We start from the raw sequence: 16,247 nt of genomic DNA, 5'->3' as shown, positions 1-16,247 counted from the left end.
TAAAGAGTGACTCCCATCTTCACTAATCAGAACCAGAAACAACAGCCCCACAGAGAGAGCTAAACCAACAGCACTGATAAGAGTTTCCAAATGGCAGATTTTTGGAGCATGTTGGTTTTGCTGGTTTCTCTACATAAAGAATTCAAACACAATTGACACGCATTGTGTTAGCGATAAGCTAGGTCGTTCAAATAAAGTATTACTTAGAAAATATTTCTGTGAGCACTCTGAACTTAATTGCATATCTGCCTTGAATGTTACAGATTCTCTCTGTGTGTGTGCATGTGTGTGTGTGTGTGTGTGTGTGTAAAGAACTTTAGGTAACACTAGAAAATGTCAGTCTGAAGTTTGAAAAAAAAATGTTTTAAAGGGGTGTAACCTTGTTAGGTGCTTGCAAAGGTGTTTTGAATGGTTGTTAGGCTGGGGTGCGTTTCCTAAAAGCAACGATGTTCGCAAGTTCCGTCGTTACCAAAAGAGACCAATGGAACTTGTGACCATAGTTGACTAACAATGCTTTTCTAATAGATAGATAGATAGATAGATAGATAGATAGATAGATAGATAGATAGATAGATAGATATTTCTCATTAAGTTAAGACACAGACTTTCACCTCTCAAGGCAAATGTGTCTACAAAGTGCTGGATTCAAAGTAAAGATCTTCATCTGAAAGCCTCAGGCCTGTCGTGCTGGATGTCATCCCAGTCTACTGCTGGCCAAACCACACACTGTGCCTCCTCAGGCTTCTCTCTGCCTGATATACATCTCTCTCTGATACATGACAGAGGAAGACACACTGCAGCTACCTAAAAGCTGACTGAGCTTTTATAGCGGGATTTCATGGTGTGTTTTTAGATGATACTCCAAAGCATTTGTTACAATAAAAAAAAATAAAAATAAAAATAAAAACATTTTTTTGTGCTTAAAGGCAGCTAAAACTAATGAATATTATATGTAGGAAAGATTTTTTAAAAGTATGATATGACCCCTTTAAGCATTTACCAAATTGAGGTTAAAGGACATCATAAAGTATAAACAATGTCTTGCCTTTTATTTTGCACATCAAAAAAAACAAGAATTATTGTTTTTATTATTATGCCCTGATATGTGTAATAGTGCTAATGGGACATTAATGAAGAAGGTTTGGCTCACTCCAGTACAAAAACTCTCCAAGTGATGAAATTCCCCAAGTACATGTTTTATCTTGAACAATGCATCATGTAAAATAGGCATAACAGTTTGGTTCTTTCCACCAGTGGAATGCACATCACTGTTCAGTCCTTCATTTTAGAAATAGTCCATATCCATGACCTTACCATAGAAAAATGCTAAATTTCATATAGTAAAATCATTGTTTGGGATATGCACACTCTGAGAATTTGGATGTGAGCAGTTTAGCCCAGCTTTTGGTAGCAGATAAGGGACAGCAAGGCCATGGGAATTCAAAATTATGTTGTGAATGCAGACTGATTATTTCTGACCTTGACTTTGGCCATGCAAAGTGAGTGAGCCTGATGCAGTTCACTTATAATGCACTCAAATTCATTCAATCCCAGCAATTTCAAAAACATTTCAATAATATGATACTGATTAAAAGTTATATAATTTACAAGAAATTACAGGAAATTATGATTAATATTGTAAGCCTGTTTGTCGGTCCAATGGTGGTTTTCCAATAATACGGGTGAAGGTCTTTGAGCGTTACTGTCTTTCCTTTTACGTGACACAACAAGATTAAATGAAATACATTTTCTCATATGTATTACCTCGTTATTTCATCTGACAAAGGTTATACAATTTTCAAAAGTCTTGTGAAGAAATAATCAGTATGTGTTTCATGACCTTATTTCAGTGACAATTTATTTTTTATTTTTTTTCACAAACCACACATAAATTAGCCTAGAAATCTAGACGCCCCTAGCGGCAGCGAAATGTATTTTGCAGCCAGGGTAGCAACTCTCCGTTGACTTTCGGAGCTGTAAAAACCTAAATTGGGTCAGGCCAATCACATCGTGTATAGAGTAGGCGGGCGGGCTTACCATAATAACGACAGAGTTGCGATGGTTCCCTGGCTGCTACGTTACTTGAAAACAAAGAAGAGCTGCTGCTGGCGAACAGTCTTTCAAATCGGCTTGGTCCGTGACTCTGGAGGACTTGGAGTTAAGTTTTTCTTTGAGAAAAGAGCAAAGAACGGCACTTAAGTCATTCTTAAAAAAGGAAGATGTCTTCGTAGTTTTGCCGGCCAGATTCAAAAGTTGAATCTATCAACTAACGTTAGCTCCGCTGTTGGGAAAACGCTCTGGTTGGTTGAAGCGCTGTCCTATTGCGTGCAGAGGGAATTTGAAAGACAGACGTTTATCCCGCCCCTCGGATTGAGCCGTGTCTATGGTGAGTTGCCAGACCTAACATCTTGATGTAGGTCTGGCTTGCCAGGCTACACATAAATGGCATTATCTCAAAACTACAAACTTTTACATACATGCTGCTGACATATTATTGTAGCAGAGTTTGTGCTTAATACAGTGTAATCAGACTTTAGCCATGAAAATGTCACAACTTCAAGAAACAGAAATAAGCACAAATGTCAGAGCATGTCAGAACACCTCCAGGGCCCAGAAAACACCTCAGACCCCAGAGGGTTAATGATATCTGGGCATCATTAAAATTGAGCGAATGTTTGATTATTCTTTTTAACTCTTTAATTATGTTTTACCCGCTCAGATTAGGAACCTATGACATTTTTGAGGTCCTCACTTCTTCTGTTTTCGCGGGTCTCACGATCACAATCTCGCCAGCTTTGGTCACTAAACAGGTAATTGGCTATAGGCTATACCTGAGATGGTCGCATTCACGCTTACACAATCAAAGATACTTTGGTATAGCCCCCATGGAATTGCATACACTTGAATTTAACTTAAACGTTTACTTCAGTAGAGGTATGGCCACTAGATATACTGTAAGTCGATCAACTTTACTTCTCTTATAATAGCTTTGGATTGGCCATGCCGTGATTTCTCACGTACACTTATCTAAAGTAAGGTAAGACACACCCAAATTTAAAACGGAAATTCCCTTCTTGTCTTCACAAAGCCAAGTACACTTGAATTAGCGCCAAATATTAGTCGTCACTAATCTGACGCAGATTTGAGGTAACATACGAATCCGTTTAATCTACTTGGGAAAACAATTTCTGAGCAAGTCAGAATAATCAAATGTAACAATTTATTGTGTCAGGTAAATGTATCATGCCAATTTCATAATCAGTTGAAAGATAATCAATACAATAACATCAAATGCTCAGAGATAAAGAGTAAAAAATGTAGGTGAAACCCGACATTTAGAAAAATACATAATGCTAAAGTCTTTGAGATCCTTCAACATTATGGGCTGATCTGAGTTACAGAATCGCGCCGAGCCTCTTGTTGCAATTCATTTTAAACCCAGACCAAGACAGAAACTCCTTTCACATGGAAACATTTGCTAACAATGGGAATTTGCATTCAGAGTTCACACCTTTTGAGAGCAGGAGGCCATTTTGCCTGGAAGACTCACCCTACTTTATGTGCAAGTTATCTCTAAACTCTTAAAAACTTTATTACCTTTTGTTTTACTTCTTTGGGAATGATACCTTTGTACCAGTCGCACTGAGACATTTCAAATGATACCAAACATGTGTGATAATTATTCACATTAAACCAGATAGATTCTTGAGTGAATTTTGATGATCTCAACATGAGAAAGAAAGAATGGGGGAAGAGGGAAAGAGATGTAAATTAGGATGATTCTGAGGTGAGACTTGCGTCTCGAATGGTGCACAAGAGTGAGTTCAAATGTTAATTTCCTTTGTTCTCTCAGAGAGTTGCCCTCTCTTCCAGTTTCTCCAGTCAGTACATTTATATATTAACACACACACACACACACACACACACACACAAACACACACACACACACACACACACACACACACACACACACACACACACACACACACACACACACACACACACACACACACAATAAATCTTGAATTTATACAAATCTTGAATAGAGCCTGGTACTTTTATGTATGCCTTCTGGATAATTTTATTGTTTATTTACGAACTTTTGTATGTAATAGTTTATCTGACATGTATTACATGAATGTGGTTAGTGTTTCTGGCACCTTGCTGCAGTCTTAGTTTCCCTATTGGGACTATATATATATATATATATATATATATATATATATATATATATATATATATATATATATATATATTAGGGCTGTCAAAAGATTAATCGCGATTAATCGCATCCAAAATAAAAGTTTGTTTTTAATAATATATGTGTGTGTACTGTGTATAATTAAATTTGTATATATAAATACACACACATGCATGTATATATTTAAGAAAAATGTGTTATTTATATATAAAACAAATTATATTTATATATAATATAAACTATATAAATATATATATAGTATATGTATGCAAATATTTCTTAAATATATACATGCATGTGTGTGTATTTATATATACAAAACAATTATACACAGTACACACACATATATTATGTAAACACAAACTTTTATTTTGGATGCGATTAATCGCGATTAATCTTTTGACAGCCCTAATATATATATATATATATATATATATATATATATATATATATATATATATATATATATATATATATATATTCAGACACCAGATATTTTTTTACTAGCGGGTGCGGACACTATTGTTCATTTATGTAAGTGAGGATAGCAAAATAAAGTAAACTGTGACATATTATACCCCAAAATTCTTCATACAGTGGACTACCAGTAAAATGTATATCAATTTGGGACTGAAAATTATTCAGACACTTTGACCTGACCATGTTTTGCTTAAGTGTTTTTTCTTTAATTGCCTTTTTACACCACAGACTGAACAAAATTAAGCATTGCTTGGTAATTGGTTGACCTAAATTGGTATTATCTAGTTGTGTACTTAAATTTAACAGCTGACAGCTATTCATTCTAATTCATTTGTGAGACAGTCTAACAGAAGGATGGCCAAAACCAGTGAAATTGAATTTGATAACTCTAAGTTCTTGTCATATTTTATTACCATTTTCTAAACTATAGCGAATAAACTGTGATAATGTGAGAAATGCTGAAGGTGTATACATACTATATCTGTCTAATTCAGTTTGCAAATGACACATTGTGCATTGTGGTGTGCACATTTGCACACCAATGCAAATGTGCCAATATTAGTAAAATCAATAAGTCAAAAGACCCATTTAAACAGAAGGTCCCAATGGTATTGACAGCTTGTGTTCTTTGAAGAGGTCACTTTTACTTCCCCACAAAGTCAGGCCTTTGATTATTGCCATTACATGTGAGACACAGACAGTGGAACTGCATCTTCCAAGGACACAAACACAGAGGCAATGCATCATCCACTCCCTGTCTTTCAGACATGTAGATCAGAGACAGTCAGGCGCTCCTCAGGGAGTCCTACAGTATGTGTGCTGTCTGACACAGCCACTAGCTATCTTCCAATACTCTGCAGTCTGCAGTCAGTCTCAGACAGATAATGGAACCATCCATCCACAAAAACTAGGTTGAACAGAATTTATGCTGAGGATATTTTCGGGAGGTGGAGAGGGAGGGCTTTTTGAGGAAGGAAATGAAAAGAAGTCACAGTTCCATAATGCTATGAATTTAAGAGGAGCATTCAATGCTTTGCTTTGCAAAAAAAGCAAATTCAAAAGCAAATCAACTTAATACTGAATTATTTAGTTCATTTGAATAGAACACTAACAAAATCAGATCAAATGATAGCTTCTCCAAATGTCATGGCACATTTCAGTTCATCGGATGTCCTCTTTTTAAGAACGATATACCACTTTTCTTCTGTGCTGCTATGGCTAATGTCTGGTATGAAGGATGATGTCATTAAGAGAATTCACTATTTTGGCCATTTGAGATTTCCCTATGACTTTAGTGCCATCTAGTGGTTAGTTAACTTCAATATATTTTAAAGGGAATATGTATATATTCCTGTGATGGCAAGACTGAATTTTCAGCATCATTACTCCAGTCTTCAGTGTCACATGATCCTTCAGAAATCATTGTAATATGCTGATTTGATGCCCAAGAAACAATTCTTATTATCAATGTTTAAAACAGTTGCGCTGCCTAATATATTTTGTGGTAACCATGATGCATTTTTTTCAGGATTCCTTGATGTAATAATCAGAGGAATAGCATTTATTTGAAATAGAAATCTTTTGTAACATTACAAAAGTCTTGACTGTCACTTTTGGATCCTCCCTACTGTCAAATGACTGTACCCTTGCTAAATAAAAGTATTAATTTATGAATTATTAAATTCATATTTTTTCTGCACCATCATTCATCCTAGAACACTGATGTTTGAGTCATTATTTTTACATTTTTAACATAATAGCGGTTCAGTCACTTACATGAATTATATTATGCAACAGAATTAGCAATGTGTTTTTAATGATTCCCCACATATAATTATGTAATGTTTTTTTCATGTGCCTACAAATAGCATTTGCAATGACATAAATTAATAGAATTATTCATGTTTTGGTATTTATCTGTCATATGAAGTGTCGAGGGACTCTGACAGACTGAATGCTATCAGTGTCAATCAAATGATTTATTTGTTTTTTCCCCTCTCTGTCTCCATAGGCTGTTCAGGAGAGAAGGACAGATCGGCTCTCAGCCATGAGGCTTTCCTGCTCATGGCAAACTCCCAGAATGACATGGAGGATTGGGTCAAAGCCATCAGACGTGTCATCTGGGCTCCCTTTGGAGGAGGTAACATATACCTGGACATCATACATAAATAAGACCAATCACTAAGCATTAGTTTCTCTCTTATGAGGCAACATAATCTGCTGATTTCAAGAAAACGATCAAACTAAACTAGCAAGCTGATCTATATCTGGCACGGCTGATACACAAGCTCACTAAAATAACAACAGCACTAGCAGAGTGTGAATGACAGTGTCTGAATCTTTAGGCATTGTATTACAGGTCTTTATAACATGGATTATTTAGGGGTGTCTGAATAATGGCAAACATTTTAATATTATTTTAATGGTATTAAATATCCACCACAGACAGCCTTTGTTATATATCATAGGACCCAGACAGTTTGCAGTTCTAAATATTGAAGACAATATTTGAGGCAAGACAGCGTGGTGTAAACGACCTTGTTTTTAAAATAAACATAACAGCTTCAAAATTTGTGTTTTAGATATGGGTGTGTAATTTACGTTTTACAGAACAAGGCGTCAAAGTATCATCAAGTGTTTTCCTGTAGCTCAAACAGTAGAGCGTTTCCGCTTGCAACACCAAGGTCATGGGTTTGATTCCCAGGGAAAGCAAGAACTGATAAGAATGTAAATGTGTAGCTTGAAATGCAATGTAAGTCGCTTTGTATAAAAGCGTCTGCCAAATTCATTCAAATTCAGACCTTATTTTACTCATAAATTGAAAAATCCCATTGGAAAATCTCGAGGGAACCACTGGATTCTTCTGGGTTTTGACGTCACGCCTGCAGCAGATTATTAAAATAAATCCGAAATCAAATAAAAAATAAATATTAGATGAAAAACTTAAACTTAAAAGCGTAAAAAAAAATGTTTTCCTTTGCATCTGAAACAAAATAAGTTTTAATTTAAGTACTACAATTATTAAAACTAAATATAAAAAAACGAGTTAAAATTGACAAAAGCACTATAAAACTAATAATATAAAATACCTAGTAATATTGCAAAATGAAATAAGGCGGCGTGATACCAAAAGAAAAGTCCCGGTGCTGTTGGACTATATATCAGCACTTATGGAACATTGTGATCACAACAATTGTCATATTTAAACCACCCTAAACAGTATGATTATAAAAAACATTGTGTGAATCTGGGCATAAATGGGTTAAGCAATATGATGCCTCTCGGTGTAATCTCTCACGCCCACATTCCCTCCACGCTCTGTGAGGCTGGATTACCATTACAATGAAAGAGGACAAAAACAGGTGTGACTGCTGACGGCTGCACACTCTCACTGACACACACATTCACATGCATCACTGTTCACTTGTGCCTGAAGTGGATTGCTGCCTGTGCCAGGAGGGACCTGCCATGTGTCTCATACCTGAAGTTAAAACCTTGTCATGTCTGTTCGATCACCGTGGCTTGTGTGTGCGTGCAGAAGATTGTAAGATACGAGGCAGAACTGTACTGCAAGGTAGGATAGGATACTGTATAGATTTTGGAGATTTACTGGGATTTTGTAAAACATATTTTGATTTCTAACATTTTGATAATGTCATGGTTGCAATGACCGAATTTTATTTTTTAATTTTCTTTACATTTTTGCATTACTTTAGGTATCTTTGGCCAGCGACTGGAGGACACAGTACAATATGAGAGGAAGTTTGGACCACGGCTAGCCCCTCTCCTGGTGGAGCAGTGTGTGGATTTCATACGGGAACGGGGTCTGAAAGAGGAGGGTCTCTTTAGGATGCCAGGACAAGCCAACCTGGTCAAAGAACTCCAGGATGCTTTTGACTGTGGTGATAAGCCTCTGTTTGACAGGCAAGATGAGATCAAAACATCTCTACAACAAATAAAACACTTACATTTCCATTTAGGCATATAGCAGAGAATTTTATTCAAAACGAATGAAGAAATGCACAAGCAATTTATGAAACGGGCCAACAATATTTGCAGTACATAAAGTTTTAAGTATGAGCTATAAATAGTATACAAGCTGTAATTCAAATGCAGACAAGTAGCTTTCTTTGGAAGGTCCCATAAACTGCATTTTAGAAAGCATTTAGACTGACGTGGATATCAGAAACATCCCACAGTGTCATAAGAGCATTAAGAACGGTTGTGATCGGCTTTCCTTCCCTATTGTGACACATATCCTCAAAAAATGGCTTCTCGAACAAGAGAAAATGTGGGGCGGGACTTGATTTTGTCCATTGAGAATTTATTGGATCTTTGGATTGCTGTGATTTGCTATTGCTGTGATCTCATGTGAGTGACAGGTTGTCCTGGCTTCACGCCAGTAAACACATCCTCATCAGACAAGAAAACAGATGTCAATGCAAGTTATTTTGATTAAAATTACGAGGGCATAAAAAAATTATGTGCACTGATAAATCATTTATAATAATACATTTCATGACGAATTTAAAGATTATGCTTCCCTCTACCAGTTTTAACCAGCATTAGTTTCTACAGTATATAGGCTGGCTTGTGCTGGTTATAGGTGCTTTTCAGGGTGCTGGACCAGTTTACATACTTGCCTAGTCAAGAAAACTAAACTGATGTATCTGTGTATCCCACTGACCTGTGTGTGACCTCTTGCAGTAACACTGACGTTCACACTGTGGCGTCCCTCCTGAAGCTCTACCTCAGGGAGTTGCCTGAGCCTGTGATCCCCTTTAACAAATATGAGGACTTTCTAACCTGTGCACAGCTTCTGCTAAAAGATGACGAAGTGGTGAGTCTGATATACATCAGTATTTCAGTGGGATGAAGTTGAATTAAATAATGATTGCCCTTGTAAAAACAAAAAAGCAGTAAACTTTTAAAAGAGTACTTGTTATGGAAATAATATAATTTAGTATGAACTGAATGTAATGTTTCCGGGCACTTAATTGCATGTTATTTACAATTTTATGAACCTGTATCATATTTTAAATTTATATTAAATCAATTAGTTGAAATTGAGTCCTTTTTTGACCCACTTAAGTAGGACTTAAGTACATCTTTATCCACTGGTTTCACAGATAAGGCTTAAGCCTAGTCACAGACTAAAAATGCATGTTTGAGCTGTCTTAACTGAAAGCAACTTACACTGACATCTTAAAATATGTCAGTGCCATTGTTTTGCTACTTAAATGTCCTCATAATTGAACTAAGGCCTAATCCTGGCTTAATATAAGCTCTGTCTGTGATACCAGGCCTATATGTAATTTCACAATTACTTCTGTTGTCTTTGAAAATAGGGTTAAAGTGCACTGCTGAATGTTCTGACAAGCATTTATGGTAAACTAAAATATACTTTAATGTAATTTCTATTAAAACTTGTATGTCATGTATTTTTAAATATATTTGCAACTACACATTTGTAATGATGAATTTGCATTTTAGTATGTTTAAAATATATTAACTTTCAATGTAATATTAACACACTACAGTTAAAACTCTAAGCAAGTACTTTACATGAGCTTTAGTATGTTAGTCATCACATCAAAATAAGTTTACCTCTTTAAATTATGACAAAAGATTATCAAAACCACTTTTAATTATGATTACATAGTGCATTTTTTAAAAGTGTACTTAAGTGTGTTAAGAAAAATAGTTGTGAAAGTGTACTCTATGTACACTTAAGTGGCCTTTTATCTCATTAATATTATATTACCTTTAATAGATTTGAAGTGCACATTCAAAACTATTTCACTTCTTTTTAAAATAGATGATTTCATAGAAAAGCTCAATGCATGTTGTTCTTGTTTCCTGGATCTCTAATGTATCATGTTCCCATGTGTGTCTCCTAAAGGGACTAGATGAGCTTGTGAAGCAGGTGTACACTCTTCCTCAGGCTAATTATAATTTGTTAAAATACATTTGCAAGTAAGTGAATAGAGTACATGTCAATGTTTTTGAAATGATTGCTTTACTCATTTGAATAAATGATGAATGAATATCTGTTGTCTATACTGTATGTCTTCACGTAGATTCTTAGATGAGGTGCAGTCACACTCAATTGAGAACAAGATGAGCGTCCAGAACCTTGCAACAGTATTTGGACCAAATATCCTTCGACCTAAAGTAGAGGACCCTGTTTCAATGATGGAAGGTAAGTATTTGCAGACATTATAATATTTACACCTAGAAACTAATATCTGAGTCATTTTAAATCATTTTTTAGGAACCTCCCAGGTTCAGCACCTGATGACGGTGTTGATCAGTGAACATGAGCGTCTTTATGTGGGGACTGAGGGAGATATGTCTTCTGAGCAGACCGGAAGTTGTCTCCGGGGTCAGCGCAGCATGGCGGAGTGGATCTCCGATGAGGAGATGCTGAACTGCTCATCACTGAGCCAGGCGTCCAGAGTGGCAGAGAGTACGTGCGACAGTGCCACGTCTTTAGACATCAGTACAGGTGCCCCTATCACTGCCAAAATGACACCTCAGGGAAAAGCTGGAGTGACGGTCAGCCCCAGCAAGCAGATGAAATCCCTCCCCTCCTGGAAATACTCCTTTAAGAGTGGAGGTGTACGCGCTCAGCCCCCGAAAATAGGGGGCTCGTCCGTGGACGTGTCCACCTTGCCCAGTACTGGCAACTGGTTGATGAACGGGCTTTCTTCTCTCCGCAGCCATCGGCGCACTTCTTCAGGAGAGCGCATGGGAAAGGATTCAGCCCTGTCGCACCGTCTGTCCACTTACGACAACGTGACCTCATCCAGTCTCAGCGTACCCAGTGTCGCGAGCACGCCCTGGTCCACGTCCTCTTGCGAGATTTTAGTGGCCGACTCCGTAGCAAGTGACCCTTCTGGGCTGAACTCTGTGAAGGTGGAGTGGTCAGTTGGAGGGTCTGCCCAAGGGCAAAGTGAGGATAGGAGTTCAGAGGTCACGGAGAGCAGCGAAGCACTGGAAATGTGTGTGAGCAGTGCAGGCTGCAGTGAGAATGGAAATGTTGGAGATGTGGTGAACGCCACGGGAGATGCTGACACTTCCACAACAGCACTTAACAGCCTGGTAACAGAGCTGAAAGATGAGTTGAAGAAACAGAAGGCCAACTATGAATCACGAATACGAAGGTATGTTCCACAGCACACTGATGATTAAAGTTTACTTGAACTAATTAAATGAAGTGAGCAGTATAAACTCTCTCATCGTTCCTTTAATGTTAGAATCTTTTCAAAGCTGAAGTGTGTAAGTTGAGATGTTGTTGCGAGGGGAGGGGAAGTTAATGTTTTTGATTAAAGATTACAAGGGCACATACATTTTTAGAAACTAAGGATGACATTGAATTGTCATAGAGAATTGTCAATTTTGATTTCATGGTGGCTTTAAAATTCTTTCTCCTAGCCCAGTTTTAGGGGCAGATTTACTAAACAGGGCAAATTAGCGTGAGAGCGCAATTCCAAAACAGCGCCATTGGGAGTGGAAAGTTCTGCGTGTGATCTACTGAGGATGTGTGATTTAAAGAACACAGACGCAGTCAGATCATTTCCATAATGACCAACGCAATCTACCAGGTAGTATCTGGTTTAAGACGTGCTTTTTTGGGGGGCGGTAAATAATGGCACAAACACCAGTACGTTGACGAGCACAAACCTTAGTAAATCACCTTGCGTGATTAATTTAAATACTCTCCTCCCATAAATTTTACACTTGAAAGGGAAACTCCTACAAATGCATATGCAATAAGGTCAGCTGCAAAAATATCTGTCCACGCATTTTCAGCGCAAATTTTTCACTGTGTGCCTTTAGTAAATCCTGACAGTAATTTTTTAACGCCAAAAGAAGGTTTGCGCTGGTGCAAGCTGTTAGTAAATTTGGCCCTATATGCAGACATGAGAAAGCCATTTTGATCGTTGATTTCTCCCGAAAAGAGTAAATACTTTGGATTTTTAGGATTTTTTTTAGAAATCCAATCAGCCCAACACAGCAACAATGGCTCAACCAATGGTGTACGTTATCTGCCAATAGCAGAGAGTTTAAGAAACCTGCTTGACAATTATCATTTTTGCATTTTCATTTGGTACTGCTAGCAGCGCAGAAATTACACACTTCACCTTTGTTTAAATGAATTCTTTTGACAATGAATAGTCACTTATTAAGTGAATTAGAATAAAAAAATGTATGTTTCCTTTGTATTTCCTACACTATCACATGGTGTATTTGGCATTACTTTTCAAACGTAATTGATGTAATTCATTCATCTAAGGCTGGAGGAATCAAGCATCATGCTGCGTAGCCAAATGGAGAGACTAGAGGAGGAGTTTGACCAGGAGAAGAAAAAGTATCGCATGTTGGAAATCAAACTCCGCAACTCTGAACGGGCCCGTGAGGACGCAGAGATCCGCAACCGTTTACTCCAGAACGAAATGGAGGAGTTCTTCTCCACCTTGGGAGATCTTACGTTGGGAACAAGGACAAGCAAAATTTGACTTGCGGTTTGACAGTCCTCCTGATTTAACACTGAGAGACTGCGTGTTTGTTGTAGATAGAATTTTGAAATCTCTCTGCTCATGCATCATGAGTATTCAGAGGTAATTTTGTGCTGTTTTGTAACGGCGACTTGATCGTGTAGCAGTTTTACTTTTATCTCTGCTCTTCAGTCTTACATTTTAAAGGGATAGTTCACACAAACATACATATTCTGTGATCTACTTCCCCTCATGTTGTTCTAAACGCATATGCTGTTTGTTTTCTTCTGCAGAGCACAAACGAATTTTTGAGAAATCTTAAAAAAATGTCAAAAAGCAGTGCTTTATTTTGTGAAGAACAAACCAAATTGTGCATCTTGTTCTTAACGTCAAACTTGCCATCTACTATTTGTAAATAGTAACAGTTTAATTTTTTGGGTGAACTATTCCTTTAAGGTAAAGCTCAATTGATAGCAGTCATCACTAGCATAACCTGCACAGATTATACCAAAGCATGACTTTTCAGACTGTTCCCTCACAAAGGCAGGTCATGTTAATGCATGGTATGAAAGAAGTCCTGATAAACCTTGATGTTTTGATGAAATTATCACACAATCCTTTTTCATACAAAGTCTACTTCGTTTAAAACCATTAACAGGCTGCTTCCTATCACACTTTGCCTCACACTACCAGACATGAACAAGCCATCGCTCATTTAGATCAACTGTTACACCGTCAGACTTCAAACACAAACTCTTTTCAGCAAATCCCTTTATTGTAAGTAAAATGCACTATAGAATAAAAGATTAGATGAGGTGACACCATCCAAACTGTACAAGTGTTGAATTGTACAACTTGTCCAAAAGTTATTCAAATCTCAACTATATCAAAAGATTACTTGCAGGATTGCCAAGGCTAGTATTTATTTAAGCTTATTAATGTACCTAGAACTATTTCTCAGGTGTTGTTTTTCAAAACACTCAAAGAATGAGTGTCTTTATATAAAATAGATGATGGAACTAAGGCTGACATATACTTGAATGTGTTAGTTTTTTTTTTTTTTTAAGTATGCACATATGTTCTTGTGGTTGTTTTTTTGTTCATTAATTCCTGAATGCAGAACGTGCCAAAGTAGAGGTCTTCAAAAAAATGGGTATTTCATTTCAAATGAAGACTGGCTATAGTCTTCGTAATAAATTGCCGTTGTCATTAAAACTGTGTAATGTTGTGATTTTATAATGCATCAAGGAAAATCAGGAGTTGGATAATGAGTAATATAACAACTCATTATCAAATCATATAATGATAACAGTGCAAGGAATTTTTTTTTTGTTTGTTTTCTATCAAATGCTCTCAAGAACATTGACCTCCATAGTATGGAAAAAATAGCAGTCAATGGGATCCATCAACTGTTTGGTTTCAACAGAAGAAAGAAATGAATACAGGTTTGGAACAACTTGATGGTAAGTAAATGATGACAGAATTAAAATTTTGGGTGAATTATCCCTTCAAAGGGGATAGTTTATTAAAAAATGTAAATTCTGTTATCAATTACTCACCCTCATGCCTTTCCAAACCCATAAGTCATTCATCTTCAGATCACAAATAAAGTGTTTTTTTTTTATGCAACCGGAGAGATTTCTGCCCCTCCACTGAAAGTCCATTTTAAAGCTTTATTAAGTTAAATTTACCATATTTGTTGTGCTATATCATATGTATGTGTGTTGATCAATGTTTACATATGAGAATAAAAGCCTAAACAAATCTGTTTAAACCTATAGCCAAATATAAACCAAAGCTATAGCAATCTCTTCAGAAGACATGGATTAAAGCACTTGAATCTCACTATCTAGTCTCACTATGAACCTTTTGAAATGGTGGAATGAACTTTAGTAGAGGGACAGAAATCTCTCAGGACTCTTTTAAAAATATCTTCCATCGTGGTTTGAAGATGAACAAAAGTCGGCTAGAAGGGTACATAAATGATGACCAAATTTTCCTTTTTGGATGAACTAACCCTTTAAAGTGTTTGGTAAAATATTTAGAAAGCAGTTCACTTTGAAAAAAAGATAAGATTTAAGTATAACTCAATGAGGACAAAAAAGACGCAAGCAAACCCATTTTTCAATGGTTTATTTCCATTTTTCCAGTTGTTATGATGTTAACAGTTGAAGTTCAGTGCATTCAAATGAGGTGGTAATCTGCTAACCCTAATATAAAACAACTGCATCAGTTTGTGAAGTCTAATAAACCCAGCACCATGATCTTATGGTTCTTGTACAGTGTTCTGGACTTAAAATCAAATGCTAAGCAGGTCATGCAAGATACCGCCCACTGTCGAGACTGGGGATGAGAAACATTTCCTCTCCATTTTAATCATTCTCTTTTCTTTTTCTCGAAACAGCAAAATACGGACAGAACCCTTCTAAACATCTTCTGAAATAAATAGAGTCTGAAATAAGATGGTTCCTTGTTCAGCTTTGAGTTACTGCACATAAGCTGAATAAAACAAACAAAAAAGTCTAGAGGAAACAAGGACACACACTCGTTGAATTGTATACACATACATACAATACACTCACAGATTCACACTAACAAACTATAGACACTTGTACACTCATATTCTTCTGAATAAATAAATAAAATGAAATGAAGTTTACAGTAATACTTGTAAAATGTGAGCTGTATGGTGTCAGTGTGAGGTAGTTCAGACTCGACCTTCAAACGGCTCTTGTGTTTTCATGCCTAAAACATCACATGTTGAGAAGCTTTTGCTTTTTGCAGTTACAGTAGGTTCAGGTTTCCCAGGCAAGTATGTAGGGCTTAATATCATTGCCACTATTAAGAGCACTTAAAACAAAAACAATAATATAAAGTAATAGCAAAATATTTCTTTTTTTTTACCCTGTGCACAGGTAAATAAATCCAATGGGCTAAACCCCAGGTCAACAACATTCAGATTCCCACTTTTCACTCTTCAAGCCTTTTCAACGTTCTCTCTCACGTTCACATTCAAAAGCAAATGTAAAAGAAACCCACTTCCCTGATTTATCTTAATCTTATCA

The 16,247-nt window shown here is 36.6% G+C and overlaps 1 protein-coding gene across 5 annotated transcripts in view; it reads left to right on the top strand.

Moving 5' to 3' along the window:
• arhgap22a (Rho GTPase activating protein 22a) overlaps positions 1-14,393 on the top strand; it is a 30,573-nt gene extending 16,180 nt beyond the window's left edge. For 4 of the 5 annotated variants that reach the window (XM_079855968.1, XM_079855964.1, XM_079855965.1 and 1 more), the window contains 7 exons: positions 6,693-6,821; positions 8,398-8,605; positions 9,389-9,521; positions 10,584-10,657; positions 10,762-10,883; positions 10,956-11,847; positions 12,981-14,393. In XM_079855968.1, coding sequence (XP_079712094.1) covers positions 6,693-6,821; positions 8,398-8,605; positions 9,389-9,521; positions 10,584-10,657; positions 10,762-10,883; positions 10,956-11,847; positions 12,981-13,203 — 1,781 coding nt within the window. In that variant the 3' untranslated portion in view covers positions 13,204-14,393. Of the gene's footprint in view, positions 1-6,692; positions 6,822-8,038; positions 8,256-8,397; positions 8,606-9,388; positions 9,522-10,583; positions 10,658-10,761; positions 10,884-10,955; positions 11,848-12,980 lie in introns of those variants that run through there. The other variant, XM_079855967.1, reaches the window with a different exon arrangement.
• The last annotated feature ends 1,854 nt before the right edge of the window (positions 14,394-16,247 follow it).

The sequence above is a fragment of the Squalius cephalus genome, assembly GCF_949319135.1.
Source record: "Squalius cephalus genome assembly, chromosome: 21".
NCBI classification, from domain to species: Eukaryota; Metazoa; Chordata; class Actinopteri; order Cypriniformes; family Leuciscidae; genus Squalius; species Squalius cephalus.
Note: the sequence above shows the minus strand (reverse complement) of the source record. Positions and strands in the feature narration are given on the sequence as shown.